The sequence below is a fragment of the Spironucleus salmonicida genome, chromosome 9, assembly GCF_000497125.1.
Source record: "Spironucleus salmonicida strain ATCC 50377 chromosome 9, whole genome shotgun sequence".
NCBI lineage: Eukaryota > Fornicata > Diplomonadida > Hexamitidae > Spironucleus > Spironucleus salmonicida.
In genome coordinates this window covers 485756-501192 of record NC_090604.1, presented here as the reverse complement: position 1 = coordinate 501192, position 15437 = coordinate 485756, and the positions used below count along the sequence as shown (strand labels likewise).

Sequence of the window (15437 nt, the reverse complement as noted above, 5' to 3'; positions counted from 1 at the left end):
TTTTCACTCGTTTTATGCTAATCTGGCGCCGACGGCCATGACAATAAGCAGCCGAACAGGCAAAGGAAGCGCGCCAGAAACGGCCATTAGCTGGTGCCGAACTTTCTGGATACCGAATTGGTATGAAGCTAGTGTGCTGGTAGACTGAGATCACTTAATAGGGTCCTGAGGTATTTTATAATGTTAGCGATGACATCAATCCTGCTAGGTCTGCATTATCAAACTGAACGCTAAATAATCTATATTTATATAGTAAATTACCGCAATACCAAAATGACGTCCTCAGCTAAATCTTGTTGAAACTGCGTGCCCTAGCAGAAATGCACGCATGTCGAGTCGTAGTCTTTACTAAGGTAGTCTATAATGTAAATTTCCAACGTATCATATCATTGCTCCAAGTCAGCATTAACACTGTTAGACCTGCATACTATTGGAATATCCGAGTGGAAAGCTTAGCACTTACGTGCAGGCACATATCTATTACCAATCACTGTTACTCCACTCTCTTCTTCGCCCTCCTAACAAAATAGTAGGCCAGACCTCCCGCCACCGCGCCGACGACCACCAAAACACCAACCACGATGCCCACAATCGCTCCAGTACCAATTCTGTTGCCCTCTCCAGAGTTTTCTTCCGGCCAGCACATATCGCCAATAAATTTATATCCAACAGCACATGTATTACAGGTTCCATCGTCCCCCTTAACTACATTAGGCAAACACGTATCACAGGCATTCAATTCGGTGTTGCAAGAAGCGCAATTTCCCGCAACTCCGCATTAGCAAGCAGAATCAATCCCTTCAGCACAGGCCGTGGCCGTTCCGTTTTTGCAATATTTTCCGTCTTCAATATCTGCACAATTCAATGTACATTATCCAGCTATCGTTGTTATATGAGTAGTCCCATCGCACGCGTTGCAGAAAGTCGCTGATTAGCAAAGTGTGCAGTTTGTAGAGCATTAAACACACCTTTATTTTGACGCATCGCAGAAGGTAGTAGCTTAATCACCGCAGTCTTAATTGTTATCGCAGATTCTGGCACATGTGCCACCTTCCATTGTGAACCCGTCGGCACACATCTGGCAGGTATTTACATCAGTGCACTCGCTGCAGCCTTTTGCGCAGGAATCGCAGAAATTGTTGCTCAGGAAAGCGCCAGGGAGACATTTTGAGCAATTATCTCCAGAGCACGTCTTGCAGTTTGTGATAACTGTATCATCCACACAATAGCAGCCTTAGCCGAATTTCATGTTTTCGGTACAGGGAATACAGATAACTGAAGCAGTATCTGTAGTTGGGCAGAAGTGGTCAGATTTGCAGTTTGTGTTACCTTTCGAACATGTGCCTGTTGTGGACATTTTGCAGTTTTACAGTATCAAATTAAATCGATAATTCAGCACATAACTTCGTTTCTCAGTTTCGCAGGTAAAAAACAGGATACTATTTCATATAAATACTTAATATTATATTTAATATAATGATTAAAATTTAATAATTATGTATTAATATCAAGTAATAGAAAGTGTTTTTTGTTACTTTTTATTTATTTATACTACTATTAAGTAATATACAGCTAAACCAAATTTGAAACAGAGGTACTCATCTAAATTGATTATGTATACTCGATAGCAAACTCCCAAGTATTCCTACATGAAAACTCTAAAGTTTATTGTAGTTCGATATTACTCCGAATCTATTTTTACTGGTCTAATCTCCTTACCCCGTTTTTCAACTTGTCTTTACCTGCTTCACCTTAATTTTAGCTTTAAGACGATGATGCCTACAATCCTTATAATCCCAAACTCCAAAAGCACAGTTAGCACCCATCCGCCTAATTTGCCTTAAATTGTATCATGCACCTCACTTCTTAGCCTTTCTAATGAAATAATAAGCCAGACCACTCCCAACTGCCCCAACGACCACCAAAACTCCCACCACGATGCCCACAATCGCCCCAGTCCCTATATTATTGGCTCCAGTCTCTTGCTGCTCGGGCCAGCACATATTGCCAATTGGTTTGAACCCACTAGCACAATCCGTACACGTCCTACCAGCTCCCAGAATAACATTAGGCAAGCACGTCGCACAGGCATCCTTAGCAGTGTTGCACGAAGCGCAATTCTCAGCAAATCCGCATTTGCAGGCAGAATCAAGCCCTGCAACACAGGGTGTAGGAGCACCGTCCTTGCAGTAGTTACCATCTGTAATTGGATTACACAAAAGAGTGCACGTACCGTGAATTGTAGTAATATGCGTACTCCCATCGCACGCGTTGCAGAACGTCGCCGATGAGCAAATATCACATTTATCACCACACTTCACGCACCTTTTTAAGGATATCTGGCAAAATGTCGAACCTTGGTCCTTGCAGTCGTCATTGGTATTGCAGATTCTGACGCATGTGCCACCTTCCATTGTGAACCCATCGGCGCATTTCTGACATGAACTAAAAGCTGTGCATTCGCCACAGCCCTTTGGGCAGTTAGTGCAGAAATTGTTGTTCAGGAAAGCGCCAGGGAGACATTTTGAGCAATTATCTCCAGAGCACGTCTTGCAGTTTGTGATAACTGAATTATCTTTGCAGTAGCAGCCCTGGCCAAATTTCATGTCTTGTTCACAAGGAATGCAGTTTACGGTTACAGTATCAGTAGTTGGGCAGAAGTGGCCAGCTTTGCAGTTTGTGTTACGTTTGGTGCATGTACCTGTCTTGTCCATTTTTTACTCTATAAGGTTAAGATGGTGGATAAAATTACAAATAAGATGGTTTCTAGGTTTCGCAAGGAAAACAAGATATTATTTTTTAATATATACTAAATTATACATTGGGTAAAATGAGTGCACTCTAATAAATATCGTTAAAAACGCAGTGGGAATCTGTTTTCTCTGACTTAACTTTTACTAAGAATGTTAGACGGTATATTGAATGCATTAAATCAAAATTCCTAAAATGTATAAATACAATGTTACTTACCATTAATTATATTTCGCGTATCTTTATCAATATTTGTTACGCTAATCATGATTGCTGAACCTCAAATAGTCATTATTATATAACTCAAATCAGATCAAAGATTTTATGTGGTAATTTAAAGATTCGTACTGATGTTTTCGTCAATATATTATTTTAGATAAATTACTACATTTCCAGAATCTAGAAGTATTTAGATCACTTCTTACCCTTTCTAATGAAATAATAAGCTAAACCGCCCCCAACTGCCCCAACGACCACCAAAACACCAACCACTATACCAACAATCGCCCCAGTCCCGATCTTGTTGGCCTCAGAACCTTGTTAGTCGGGCCAGCACATATTGCCAATGGGTTTGAACCCAACAGCACAATCCTTACACCTACCATCATTTCCCTTAATAACATTAGGGAGACACGTCTCGCAACCATTTGAAGCAGTGTCGCACGAAGCACAATTTCCCGCAACTCCGCATTAGCAAGCGGAATCAATCCCTTCAGCGCAGGCCGTAGGAGAACCGTCCTTGCAGTAGTTACCATCGTTCATTCCCATACACAATACTGTGCACGTACCGTGAATTGTGGTAATATGCGTACTCCCATCGCACGCGTTGCAGAACGTCGCCGAAGAGCAAATGTCGCAGTGAGCAGAGCACCTTACGCACCTCTTTGAGGATATCTGGCAAAATGTCAAAGCTTCATCCTCGCAGTCTTAATTGTTATCGCAGATTCTGACGCATGTGCCACCTTCCATTGTGAACCCGTCGGCACACTTCTGGCAGGTATTTGCGCCAGTGCACTCGCTGCAGCCTTTTGCGCAGGAATCGCAGAAATTGTTGCTCAGGAAAGCGCCAGGGAGACATTTTGAGCAATTATCTCCAGAGCACGTCTTGCAGTTTGTGATAACTGTATCATCCACACAATAGCAGCCTTAGCCGAATTTCATGTTTTCGGTACAGGGAATACAGATAACTGAAGCAGTATCTGTAGTTGGGCAGAAGTGGTCAGATTTGCAGTTTGTGTTACCTTTCGAACATGTGCCTGTTGTGGACATTTTGCAGTTTTACAGTATCAAATTAAATCGATAATTCAGCACATAACTTCGTTTCTCAGTTTCGCAGGTAAAAAACAGGATACTATTTCATATAAATACTTAATATTATATTTAATATAATGATTAAAATTTAATAATTATGTATTAATATCAAGTAATAGAAAGTGTTTTTTGTTACTTTTTATTTATTTATACTACTATTAAGTAATATACAGCTAAACCAAATTTGAAACAGAGGTACTCATCTAAATTGATTATGTATACTCGATAGCAAACTCCCAAGTATCCCTACATGAAAACTCTAAAGTTTATTGTAGTTCGATATTACTCCGAATCTATTTTTACTGGTCTAATCTCCTTACCCCGTTTTTCAACTTGTCTTTACCTGCTTCACCTTAATTTTAGCTTTAAGACGATGATGCCTACAATCCTTATAATCCCAAACTCCAAAAGCACAGTTAGCACCCATCCGCCTAATTTGCCTTAAATTGTATCATGCACCTCACTTCTTAGCCTTTCTAATGAAATAATAAGCCAGACCACTCCCAACTGCCCCAACGACCACCAAAACTCCCACCACGATGCCCACAATCGCCCCAGTCCCTATATTATTGGCTCCAGTCTCTTGCTGCTCGGGCCAGCACATATTGCCAATTGGTTTGAACCCACTAGCACAATCCGTACACGTCCTACCAGCTCCCAGAATAACATTAGGCAAGCACGTCGCACAGGCATCCTTAGCAGTGTTGCACGAAGCGCAATTCTCAGCAAATCCGCATTTGCAGGCGGAATCAATCCCTTCAGCACAGGCCGTAGGAGAACCGTCCTTGCAGTAGTTACCATCTGTAATTGGATTACACAAAAGAGTGCACGTACCGTGAATTGTAGTAATATGCGTACTCCCATCGCACGCGTTGCAGAACGTCGCCGATGAGCAAATATCACATTTATCACCACACTTCACGCACCTTTTTAAGGATATCTGGCAAAATGTCGAACCTTGGTCCTTGCAGTCGTCATTGGTATTGCAGATTCTGACGCATGTGCCACCTTCCATTGTGAACCCATCGGCGCATTTCTGACATGAACTAAAAGCTGTGCATTCGCCACAGCCCTTTGGGCAGTTAGTGCAGAAATTGTTGTTCAGGAAAGCGCCAGGGAGACATTTTGAACAAGAAGTACCTGTGCATACTTTGCAGTTTGTGATAACTGAATTATCCTCGCAGTAGCAGCCTTAGCCGAATTTCATATCTGCGGTACAGGGAATACAGCTAACTGAAGCAGTATCTGTAGCTGGACAGAAATTACCAGCTTTACAGGTTACATCTGTTCTTGTACAGGTGCCTGTGGCTGCCATTTTTAATTTAAAGATTGAAAGTATTATGAATAATGCAGCACATTGTTTAGTTTATTAGTTTCACTAATAACAATATTAATTATTTTTAATATATATTTAATTATCTCCCCAGTAAAAATTGTATATAGTAAAACTTATCTAATTATTTCTCAGTAGAAAAACAGTTTTTTCTTGCATATTTCGCATTTTTACGGCGATTAATCATCGTATAGCCAACAGATTAAAAGCTTTTAAAATAATGTAAATAGAATATTGATATTATATAGTGAAATGTGAGGTCTCTTTACAACTAAAATTAGGAGGTAAGCCCTGACGAGTTTATCACTACGTTATTTTAAGTATTAAGGTTGATTCATGATTTATTGTGACTTATTTATCTGTTATTCTTGATTGACTTAACTAAGGTAAAACTACATGCGAAGCCAGGAAACTGACATAATCTAACTAATTGTAGCTATTATTGACGTGGCAAACAAGCCTCCCACGCTGTTATACCGAATATTTTAGTTACCAAAATACGTAATACAAGCACTAAAATTTGATGAATAGTTCAGGCTCACGTCCTAGCCTTCTTTACAAAGTAATATACCAATCCGCTGCCAACAGCCCCACCAACTACCAAAACGCCTGCCCCAATTCCTGCAATGGCTCCTCTACCAATTTTGTTCACATCTGCAGATTTTTCTTCTGACCAGCACATGTTACCTATAGCTTTATATCCAACTGCACAGTTTCTGCATTTTCCATTATTGTCCTCCATAACATTTGGCAAACATGCATCACAGCTATTCTTTGCAGTATTGCAAGAAGCACAGTTTCGAGCAAATCCGCATTTGCAGGCAGAATCAAGGCCTTCAGCGCAGGGCGTGGCTACACAGTCCTTGCAGTAATTTCCGTCATTCACATTCTTACAAATTCCAGTGCAAGTTCCATAAATTGTTGTAGTATAATTAACTCCTCGTAGCCGTTGCAGAACGTCGCTGAGGAGCAAATTTAGCAATTATCAGCACATTTTCATATTTATTTTAGGAAATATCACAGTATTTAGAAACTTCATCGTCGTCATTTTTATTGCAACCACATGTCTTGACGCAATCCTTATTATGCATTGTGGACCCAGCGGCGCACTTCTAGCAGGAGTTTTTATCGGTACATTCGGCGCGACCTTTTGAGCAGTTAGAGCAGACGTTTGTAATGAGATAGGAGCCCGGGAGGCAGGTGGCGCAATTTTATCCGTTGCATTCCTTGGAATTTGTGGTAACAGAGCCATTCTTGCAGTAGCAGCCTTGGTCGAATTTCATGTTTTCTTAGCAAGGAGTGCAATTTACGGTTACAGTATCAGTAGTTGGGCAGAAGTGACCGGCTTTGCACTTTGTGTTAAGTTTGGTGCATGTGCCTGTCGTGGATATTTTGCTATTTTACAGGTCCAGGGAATAGATAAGATGATAAATAGGATAGTTTCTTTGTTTTGCAAGGAAAAGTATCTTGTTATATTTTATATATACTCAAACATATATTTGGAAATGTTACTTAAATTTGTTAATTATCATTTAATATAGGTTCATAAAAATAGTATTATGAGACTTTAGTTTTTGTTAATAGTATTATTAGCAGAAATAAATAACTAAGATGCAAAAATCGTAAAATTTATAAATATATTAGTAATACCCATTAATTCTATCTCAAGCATCTTCATAGAAATCAACAAATCCTTCTTGCTGCAGAACCCCAATTAGTTATAACTATATAACTCAAATCCGTTCATGTAGTTTATACTATAAAATGAAGTAAGTACCCGCCTGAGCTTTACCCACCATATTTACCTAGCAAAATTATTTAACTTCTCCTCATCAGTTACAATTTTATCACTTCTTCCCCTTCCTAACAAAATAGTAAGCCAATCCGCCCCCAACTGCCCCAACAACCAGCAACACCCCAATAACGATTCCCGTCACTGCCCCGCCGCTCAAATTCTGGGTATTAACTTCCGGTTCGGGAACTACCGGCTCGGGAGCAGGTGGTACAGGTACCTCACCTGCTACCACCTCGTCCTTAGTGCAGATTTTTCCTACCATGACGAGGCCATCTGCGCACTCCGAACACTTCCCGTCTGCGCCAATTTTCATGTTTTTCAGGCACAAGCTGCAGCTTTTCGCATCATTGGAACACTGAGCACAGTTTTTAGGCCCCTCACACACGCACTAGGAAGTGGAATTCCGATTGCATTGCTATGTATCGGAGATTGAGCAGTAGTAATAATTCATATTCGTGTTGCAACGCTACGCGCACTGGCCATCTATCAAGGTTGTGGGCTTGTCGCTAGAGTCATCGCAAGCCGCACAAAATTTGAAAGAGGTGCAGGTGTTACAGCCCTTGGCGCAGCGCTTGCAGGTTTTACTGGTGCCGTCACAGAACCCGGAGCCTTTGTCACGGCACTCCTTGTTCGTGGTGCACGTATCTTCTGCCGGCTCCGAAGGTACGGGATCGCTTGGGTCATATTTATCGGCTGGACTCTCGCTCTGCTGGTGGGGGGCGCAGAGTCCTTGGGAGAGGTGGTATCCGGGTGTGCAGGCGGTGCATACCTCGTTGTCGCAGGATGCGCAGTTGGGGGTGGTTTTGGTGCATATTACGGAATCTGTCATTTTGGTTAATACGTAATTATAAAAATTAGGCAATATAGTAAGCCTTTTAGTTTTTAGTTTTTAATATGTGATAATATATAAATAAAAACGTAAATAAAATCATTCTAAAAATAAAATATATCGTCGTGGATGAGTAATAGCCTTAAATGCAATAATTTGGATAATGTACTTAATTCGCTTCAAATGTGTTTATATAAACATTATGAAAACTAGTATACTGCAAAAATAAGTTAGCGTGCTTTTAAGTAAAGGTAATATAATTACATTATAGTATTGATTCGAAATATAGGAGAGAACAAAGTTAAAGCTAATATTTTTGCTATGCTAAAGTATAATATCCGAATCATATATTATTTTCTAAAATTTGGTTTCGACCTGTTTCCACTAGTCATAAATATAGCTAGTGAATGAGAACCGAGAATAGCTGCAACTGCCTTGCTTAGATAGTGAGGTCATGCCTGTTGTTGGATAACGACTTAGCCGATCTACAACATCGAATAGGAGTACCAGGTTAAAGAATGCGATACTGTCCTACCAATTAGGATCCATTCTGCCTGTTCTAGATAGACTCACCGGAGTCCTACTAGCATGGCCCATGGCCCAATTCAAAGGGGCTATCCTATTGACTTTCTACTTTAACGTACCTACTGCTCTGCATGGTTTAGTGTGGCTACTTTTAGGTGGTGCCATAACTTCCCTCCAGCGCGCCACTTCTACCAGTACGGCTGCTCTACCGGGGATATCCTTCCTAACAAACTACCTATACCGTGCTTACATTAGTTAGAGTCATCAATCGCAAATTTAAAACCTACCAAATACTAAAGTTCAAATATAACTTCGCTAGCAACTGGCGTAGAATACGGATACTAATATACCCATAGCATGCAAAGTAACCATGTAATAGATTCTAATTTGTAGGCTTAATGTGCACACTATGCGCATTTCATGCGAAATAGGACCACGACATATGAGTTAGCGCCTCTCGTTCTAGCTACTCTTCTTTCATGATAGTATTGCTAGCATGTATTTCTCTATATATAAATCTGCTAAAATATAGAATCAGCATCGTCAAATACATTTACATCATTTTGAAACTTTCGATATTTTATCATTCACGATGCGGACAGTAAAATGTTCAAAACTCAAAAAAAATCGAAAATTCAAAAATAACAAATTTATTGGGCAGCGATGTCTAACTACTACTAAAGTTAATATTCGACCGCAACAAACTAACATTATTCAGGCTTTAATTCTGCTATTTACCATCGTACTGATAATCATTACGCCTTATAGTGCTTTACGTAACATTAAGTTGCACGAATATTATATTAACCCTTTCCTATTTCCGTATTGCCTAAGTGCTGCTAAAATTTTCTAGTTCTGATTCATTTACATGCAAGACCCCCTTTAGCAGCAAGGAAATGATTTTAAAGATATCACCAATATAGCGACGACTCCTCCAAACATATACTGATTTTCAATGTGGACTCTATAAGCCCTGCATCCCACCTTGCCATTTGCCATTAATTCATCAATTCCAGACAGCTGTTCCGCGTCTACCATCACCATGCGTATCTTATGAATTCGCGATCCCCAGACCAAGAATTGACCAGAACTTTGCTTCAAGAATTGCACCCTTGACCATATAATTTCTGGGCAGCGTTCCCATTACAGCATGGTATTCTGCGCATTCCCTGCAGTCCAGGAGCAGCCTGATATTTTGTATGTTATAATGTGCCCTTGGCGTACGGTTTATCGCGTTCTGTGTATTATTTAGCGGCACTGACTGACTATTGTAGTTATCTGAAACTTCCGTGCAGATGTAGCAAGTCCCCATAAATTAGCTTAGCACGCTTCGTACTTAGTATGGTGAGCAGCGCCATAGGAAGTGCAGGTTGTATGGGTTAACTTCCGTTCATCTTTAGAAAAATATAGCTTTCGTGCTGGATATAGCCTATTTGAATAGGTTTTGCAGCTTGCAGAGATGGAAACTCATCATCGCAGTTTTTATAGCGAATGTAACTGGTTACAGGAATCGTTACAAATGCACGCTCCTTATGCTAGTTAAAAGTTATCTCCGGATGCAACTCATGATGTTTAGAGCGTTCCATTGCATATTATGCAGTTTTCGGCTAATGCTTTCCATAATCTGTGAAGATACACTATTTCAGGACCAGAAGAAATTCACCAATGCGAGTTGAAGATATTATTGGTTAGAGAAAGCGCCGTTTAACACTTTTGATGCCATTTTTGCATCAACGCTTGGGCATACAGAGCAGCTGCACTAGCAGGTAGTTACATAGCAACTACGCCAGCGATTGGGAGTCTAGCTGGCACGTGACAAACACTCACTCCCCAGCTTTATGCTAATTCTGCCAAAGCACGAGCCAACTAGTGTTAGAACCACTTCCCTCCAGTTTTAGCACTTAACAGGAGTCCACACCTCGCAGCAAGAGAAATTTTCATCAGGACCTATCTAAACCTTTAGAATGAGAGATTTCTTGTATACATGTGAAATTACATTCACAGGTAGTTAGCAGCAGAGTAGACTTACTATCACAGGTATTTCAATGTTCAGCCTGGGCAGAGCGGTATTGCAGTTTACACACTCCTATTCAGCAAGGGCTTATTTAGTAGACTCAGAAATAGATGCTAGCAGGTCGGAGTCCCCGCTGCGCCTGTTTTGCGGTTCATGTGCCTGCAATGCTCGGGCAGCAACTGGAACCTGTTTTACGCATTTCTGGCTCATCGCCCCAACAACCCTCGCAATTGGAGTCACTGTTGTCCTCTGCTTTGTAACATCGCTCACAGCGCATTTCCCTCACTATAGGAAAGAGTTAATTGCAGGTTTCGCAGTTTCTCCCACCTGCCTGCAGGAACCATGCTGATACAATCGGCAGTTCAAGTACCTGCGGTTTCCGGTTGGGACGCAGAGGAATTCCTGGAATTCGCTTTCCAGCGTCAAGGATCAAGTTTCATCACAGTCACCACTATCAGAAACCGCTATCGGATTGCGGTCACCACAATCACGTTACTGCCTGTTTTGCAGCAGCACATTTGCCATTAGAGAACATATCCGCGTTGAATATTAAGCAAGTCTATTTGGTTGGGTAGGCGTCATATCACATGGAGCAGACCTTATTATAGTGCTAACCCCTTCAGCGCACGCCCTGCACGTTTTAGGCATCTGTAGATATTATGCTTGTTAATTAAGGTGTTACAAGTATTCTGCAATATCTGGTTTTAGCAGTAGTTTCCACATCAGATCACGCTACTTGCGCCTTTGATGCACGGCCATCTGACCGCCAGCCTTAGGACCACCTGCGGGGTACCTTCACGATGCAGTTTCGGCGAACGAGGGATAGTTGGTTGCGGGTATAACTATATAGTCCTGCACCTTATTTCTTCCCTTCAGGCCGCACGCGAACCCTGAGCTAGTAGGGATTTGGTGGGAAAGCGCGGTGATGCCTGCACGCTCAGGCCCATGCAAAATGGTCCATCCTGCGCTGCTAGGCTTAAACTGAGTGGAGTTCCGCACTTAGGCGTTTACATTTGTAAAGGAACGCTCCACACTGGGGCGGAATGCCAAATCGATAGTGGGATAGCACCCTCTAGCATGGACTATGCCCAGCGCTGCAACCCACATCCCTCAAATTTCCACAGAAAACCTCACTAGGCCATCGTCTGGCACTGAATCATCACGAATACCGGAGCCAGAGTTCACTGCCAGGAACAACCCGAGATAGGAGAGCTAGGCCGCGAGGAACATCACGTAATTGTCGTAGTCGTTCTCGGTGCTCGCCATGTAGAAGCTGGACCAGCAGCCAGGATGCCGGCGATGTCCGGTTGGTCTGGTACGCGAGGATCTGCATCGTCCCTTCGAGTCAATGGAGATTTGAAGGACTGCCAGAACACGACCTCTAGCCTGCTGCTAGTTATCACCAGCTACATGGTGTCGCTAGTGTACGTGCAAAGGTCGTCGAAGGGGCTGCGGACCCGGAGGGCAATCTTGTCGCTACTTGAGACGGCAATAACGGTCAAATAGATGCAGTGTTTGACACCTTACACCCGCATGTAGAACGGCAACATATGTCCCAACTCGCGTCGCGCTAATTGCTCTAGGCGTACAGATTCATACTTTCTGTAAACACCCTGGACCGATCTCTTGAGCTAGCAAAATATTCGTTTTCCCGTATGCTTCTAGCGAATACCCCGCAGTTACCAGAATAATTTGGTCCTAGTAGGTAAGCATTGAGATGAAGTCTGCAGCAACGCTATCTGCACTAATTACACACTCCGGATGACTGCTGAACTGATCATGGCCCAAATATACCTGTCCGGGTCAAATAGCGCGTAATGCTGGTTCTCTCGCCGCACGCCAATGAGCCGTCAGCTTACTGCCGTATTGCGTCTTAAATAACTATCGTCTCGACTCCGACAGTATCGTAAATAACCCACGCCAAATCTGGACTACAAATTGGTAGTGATGAAGCTAATTATAGTAGAGCACGTTTTCTTTTCAATCTCGTCAACAATTTCCCTACATCGCAGCTAGCAACGGGTGACACGGTTGTGAACGTACGGCTGCTTGTAATCGCCAGCGTCGGTGCCTCACTCAAAGTCCCTCATCACGAGATTTGTAGTATTCTGCTAAAAGGTGATCCTGGGGTGCAGTTTCGCATCCTCCGGCATCGTGCAGTCGTTCGGCGACAGCTCAAAAAATATATTTCGTCGCCTTGGATCGCGGAATATGAGAAGGCCAGGTTGCTCCAGTAGGAGGAGACGTCCGCTATCGGGTACTTAATCTGGTTCAGAGTTCCCCGGTAGTCGCCTGCCTTCTGGATTTTCACGACGTACTCGGCACTGACTATTTCGATCAGGGTCGTGATCAGCGCTGGGTGAGGCTCGATATCGGAAATACGAGCTCGTTCGTTCGTGACGTTGGCGCGGTAGCCGAAAGGGCGGGTAGTGAATACGGGGATACTAATGGCCGTTGTACCCTCGTAAATGAGCTCCGCAGCGGCGTCGGAGCGTCAAGCGCGAGGCAGAGGGTCCAGCGGCACCTGAGGTATGAGGAAGACAGTCAATAGTCTGAACTGTATTTCTCCCTCTAAGTACGATTCCGTGGAGAAGCAGTTTGGGGCCGATGCGCGCAGAGCAATTATGAGCATTCTGGCTAAAGATAATATTATGATATTATATTAGTATGGTAATTATGTTCGTTGTTACTTTTACGCTTATTTGAATTTCATATAATAGGCGTAACCCGAAACAAGGTGTTATTCTGGGAAAATATGATAATGTGGAGTAGATAGTATCCTAGGCATAAATAGTCCAAAACAGCAGTTTGGTAACAGGTACTTATATATCATGCCGGTTTATAGTTAATAAACACGAACCTCGTAGTATTTTAATTAATTTAATTACACTTGTTTATGCACCATCTCGCCAGTGCAACACACCATTAACTACTAGCAGGAACTCCCAGCTAGCTTTGAGCAACTACCTGTCCTCTTTCTGCAAGATACTAAAATCTTACTCTAGCGTATAATATACAAATAATCCAATAAACCACAACTTCAATATGGATTTATATACACTTATTTACGATAACAATTCCTTCCAACAACCTCTTAATCAGAGCGGTCAAAAAGCAACAACCCCGCCTAGGCCGAATAACACGGGGGTCGGGATTCCTCTTTTCACATTTACGAGGAATCTCTGACACGACTTCGTAAATGCATGCCCCTTAGCGCAGCAAGCCAGGCCGCAAAGTGGTTCGGGTGATGGTAACACGCTGCTGAACTTGAGCGAAATATACCTAAGCCGTAGAATAGCATTACTATATCGAAACTGATATAGTATGGAATATGGAACTAGATGAAAGGGCCCCGTTTCGAAGCCGCTCTGAATGCGAGGCTTCGGTGCATTCCGCGCGAAAGGCCGGTACCCGAGGTGGAAGACCGTCGCTAATCCACTTTGGGCAGGTTCAAATTCGGTATAGTAATTGATATTACTGTATACTACTATAGTATGAATTGCAGACAGGCGCGTGCTGCCGAACTAGGGGCTCCACAGAACACTGCAGGCGAGTTCGTAACGGCGAGCAGAATTTTCCCACAATATAGGCCCAAAGCTGCTGCGTGGAATAAGGCATTGATGGTGTGCATTTCTCATGAAATCTAACGCACCAGACATTCGCTGCCTATATTTTCTAAATCCCATTCTTATACATATTCAAACATCATTTGCAAGATCACTGCATGCGCTCCGCGACCTTTTCGGCAGCTTCTTGGACACCTAGAATATTTTATCCTAGAGCATTTTCTTGCTTCTCTTCACAAGGTTAGATGGTAACTCTCGGACTGAGCACATGTCGTCACGATGCCAGTAATCGCCGTAGTTCCTATTTTCTTACCTGATCTCCCGTTAACTCTGGCAGCCAGAATCTCTATAGTCTCCAACCGGCTCCGCAGGGAGCGCAATGCCCGCCGATTTGAGTGCGGGGTTCGGCACGCATTGATACCAGGGTTTAGTTAAGGACAGACAGGTAGTCCACAGTGCCTAGTACGTGCAGGCGGAGTCCCTGCAGAGGTTCCGCGGTGAAACATAAGCTGTCCCCAAATGATCTCAAATCGGAGTGCAGACACCATCAGGTGTTATGAAATAAATTGTATTATCTCCAGCGGCAGATGGTATCCGGTCTGTTCTGGGGCATTTCCCGACATACTTTCGGCGCCTCTTGGATGGAGGGTCGTGGCAAAGTGATTTCAACCTAATGTAGTCGCCACTGACTTTTCTAGGTCTAGAGCTGAATCGTAGCGGAAACGCAGGTAGGTGGTCGCATTGGGAACTAGGGAAGACCGCACTGGCCATTTGCATGAATGCTCCCGTGACGTGTTCAGTACGTACAATTCCGGGCATAGCTGGCGAAATTGTTTTACTGCACGTGAGCTTGGCAGTAGCATGTACATTATGGGCTTAAGATGCTGAGGCACATTGGGGTGCAGGTGGGCAGAAATAGTCGGCTTTCAACTATCATCTGGAGTGGGCAGGCCGGAGGATGAGTTAGGCGCATACGAACGGTTCGGGGTAGGATGGAAGCACGCGCGGTGGAGTTTTAAAGATGGGTAGGTTTCATGGGAATATTGCGAGATACGGGGAATTGGGTCACGAGTGGTTGAACCAGCGCACCAAAGCATGTTGAAGCGAAGTCCGTGTTAGGGTAATGCATCAAAAGTGTTACAATGGTGGCTCGCAGAAAATAGGTGGGAGGGGCTAGGCAGAGATAACACTAACAATAATAAAGTAGCATGACCGTAATATAGGGGTAGGGCTCAAATGCTGCGTACGCGCTAGGTGCGAAATAGCAGCAGTGAGCAGCTGTATACGGCTAATACTAATTTATGCGATTGCTG

General features: G+C 43.0%; 5 protein-coding genes and 1 pseudogene across 5 annotated transcripts; all 6 read right to left on the bottom strand. All coding sequences in view use genetic code 6, as the record gives it.

Moving 5' to 3' along the window:
• Positions 1-487: 487 nt before the first annotated feature.
• Positions 488-1357, bottom strand: SS50377_28664 (Cysteine-rich membrane protein 1; the record flags this gene model as incomplete). Its single annotated transcript, XM_067912423.1, has 1 exon — positions 488-1357. The coding sequence occupies one exon, from the start codon at positions 1355-1357 to the stop codon at positions 488-490; it is 870 nt and encodes a 289-aa protein (XP_067760480.1).
• Positions 1358-1859: 502 nt separating this feature from the next.
• SS50377_28663 (Cysteine-rich membrane protein 1) lies at positions 1860-2714 on the bottom strand (the record flags this gene model as incomplete). Its single annotated transcript, XM_067912422.1, has 1 exon — positions 1860-2714. One exon carries the CDS (start codon positions 2712-2714, stop codon positions 1860-1862), a length of 855 nt encoding a protein of 284 aa, XP_067760479.1.
• A 451-nt stretch (positions 2715-3165) lies between these two features.
• Positions 3166-4020, bottom strand: SS50377_28662 (Cysteine-rich membrane protein 1; the record flags this gene model as incomplete). Its single annotated transcript, XM_067912421.1, has 1 exon — positions 3166-4020. The coding sequence occupies one exon, from the start codon at positions 4018-4020 to the stop codon at positions 3166-3168; it is 855 nt and encodes a 284-aa protein (XP_067760478.1).
• Positions 4021-4522: 502 nt separating this feature from the next.
• SS50377_28661 (Cysteine-rich membrane protein 1) lies at positions 4523-5377 on the bottom strand (the record flags this gene model as incomplete). The annotated part of the gene is made up of 1 exon (XM_067912420.1): positions 4523-5377. One exon carries the CDS (start codon positions 5375-5377, stop codon positions 4523-4525), a length of 855 nt encoding a protein of 284 aa, XP_067760477.1.
• A 556-nt stretch (positions 5378-5933) lies between these two features.
• SS50377_28660 (Cysteine-rich membrane protein 1) lies at positions 5934-6678 on the bottom strand (annotated as a pseudogene).
• A 564-nt stretch (positions 6679-7242) lies between these two features.
• On the bottom strand, positions 7243-8019 carry SS50377_28659 (Cysteine-rich membrane protein 1; the record flags this gene model as incomplete). Its single annotated transcript, XM_067912419.1, has 1 exon — positions 7243-8019. One exon carries the CDS (start codon positions 8017-8019, stop codon positions 7243-7245), a length of 777 nt encoding a protein of 258 aa, XP_067760476.1.
• Between the last annotated feature and the right edge of the window lie 7418 nt (positions 8020-15437).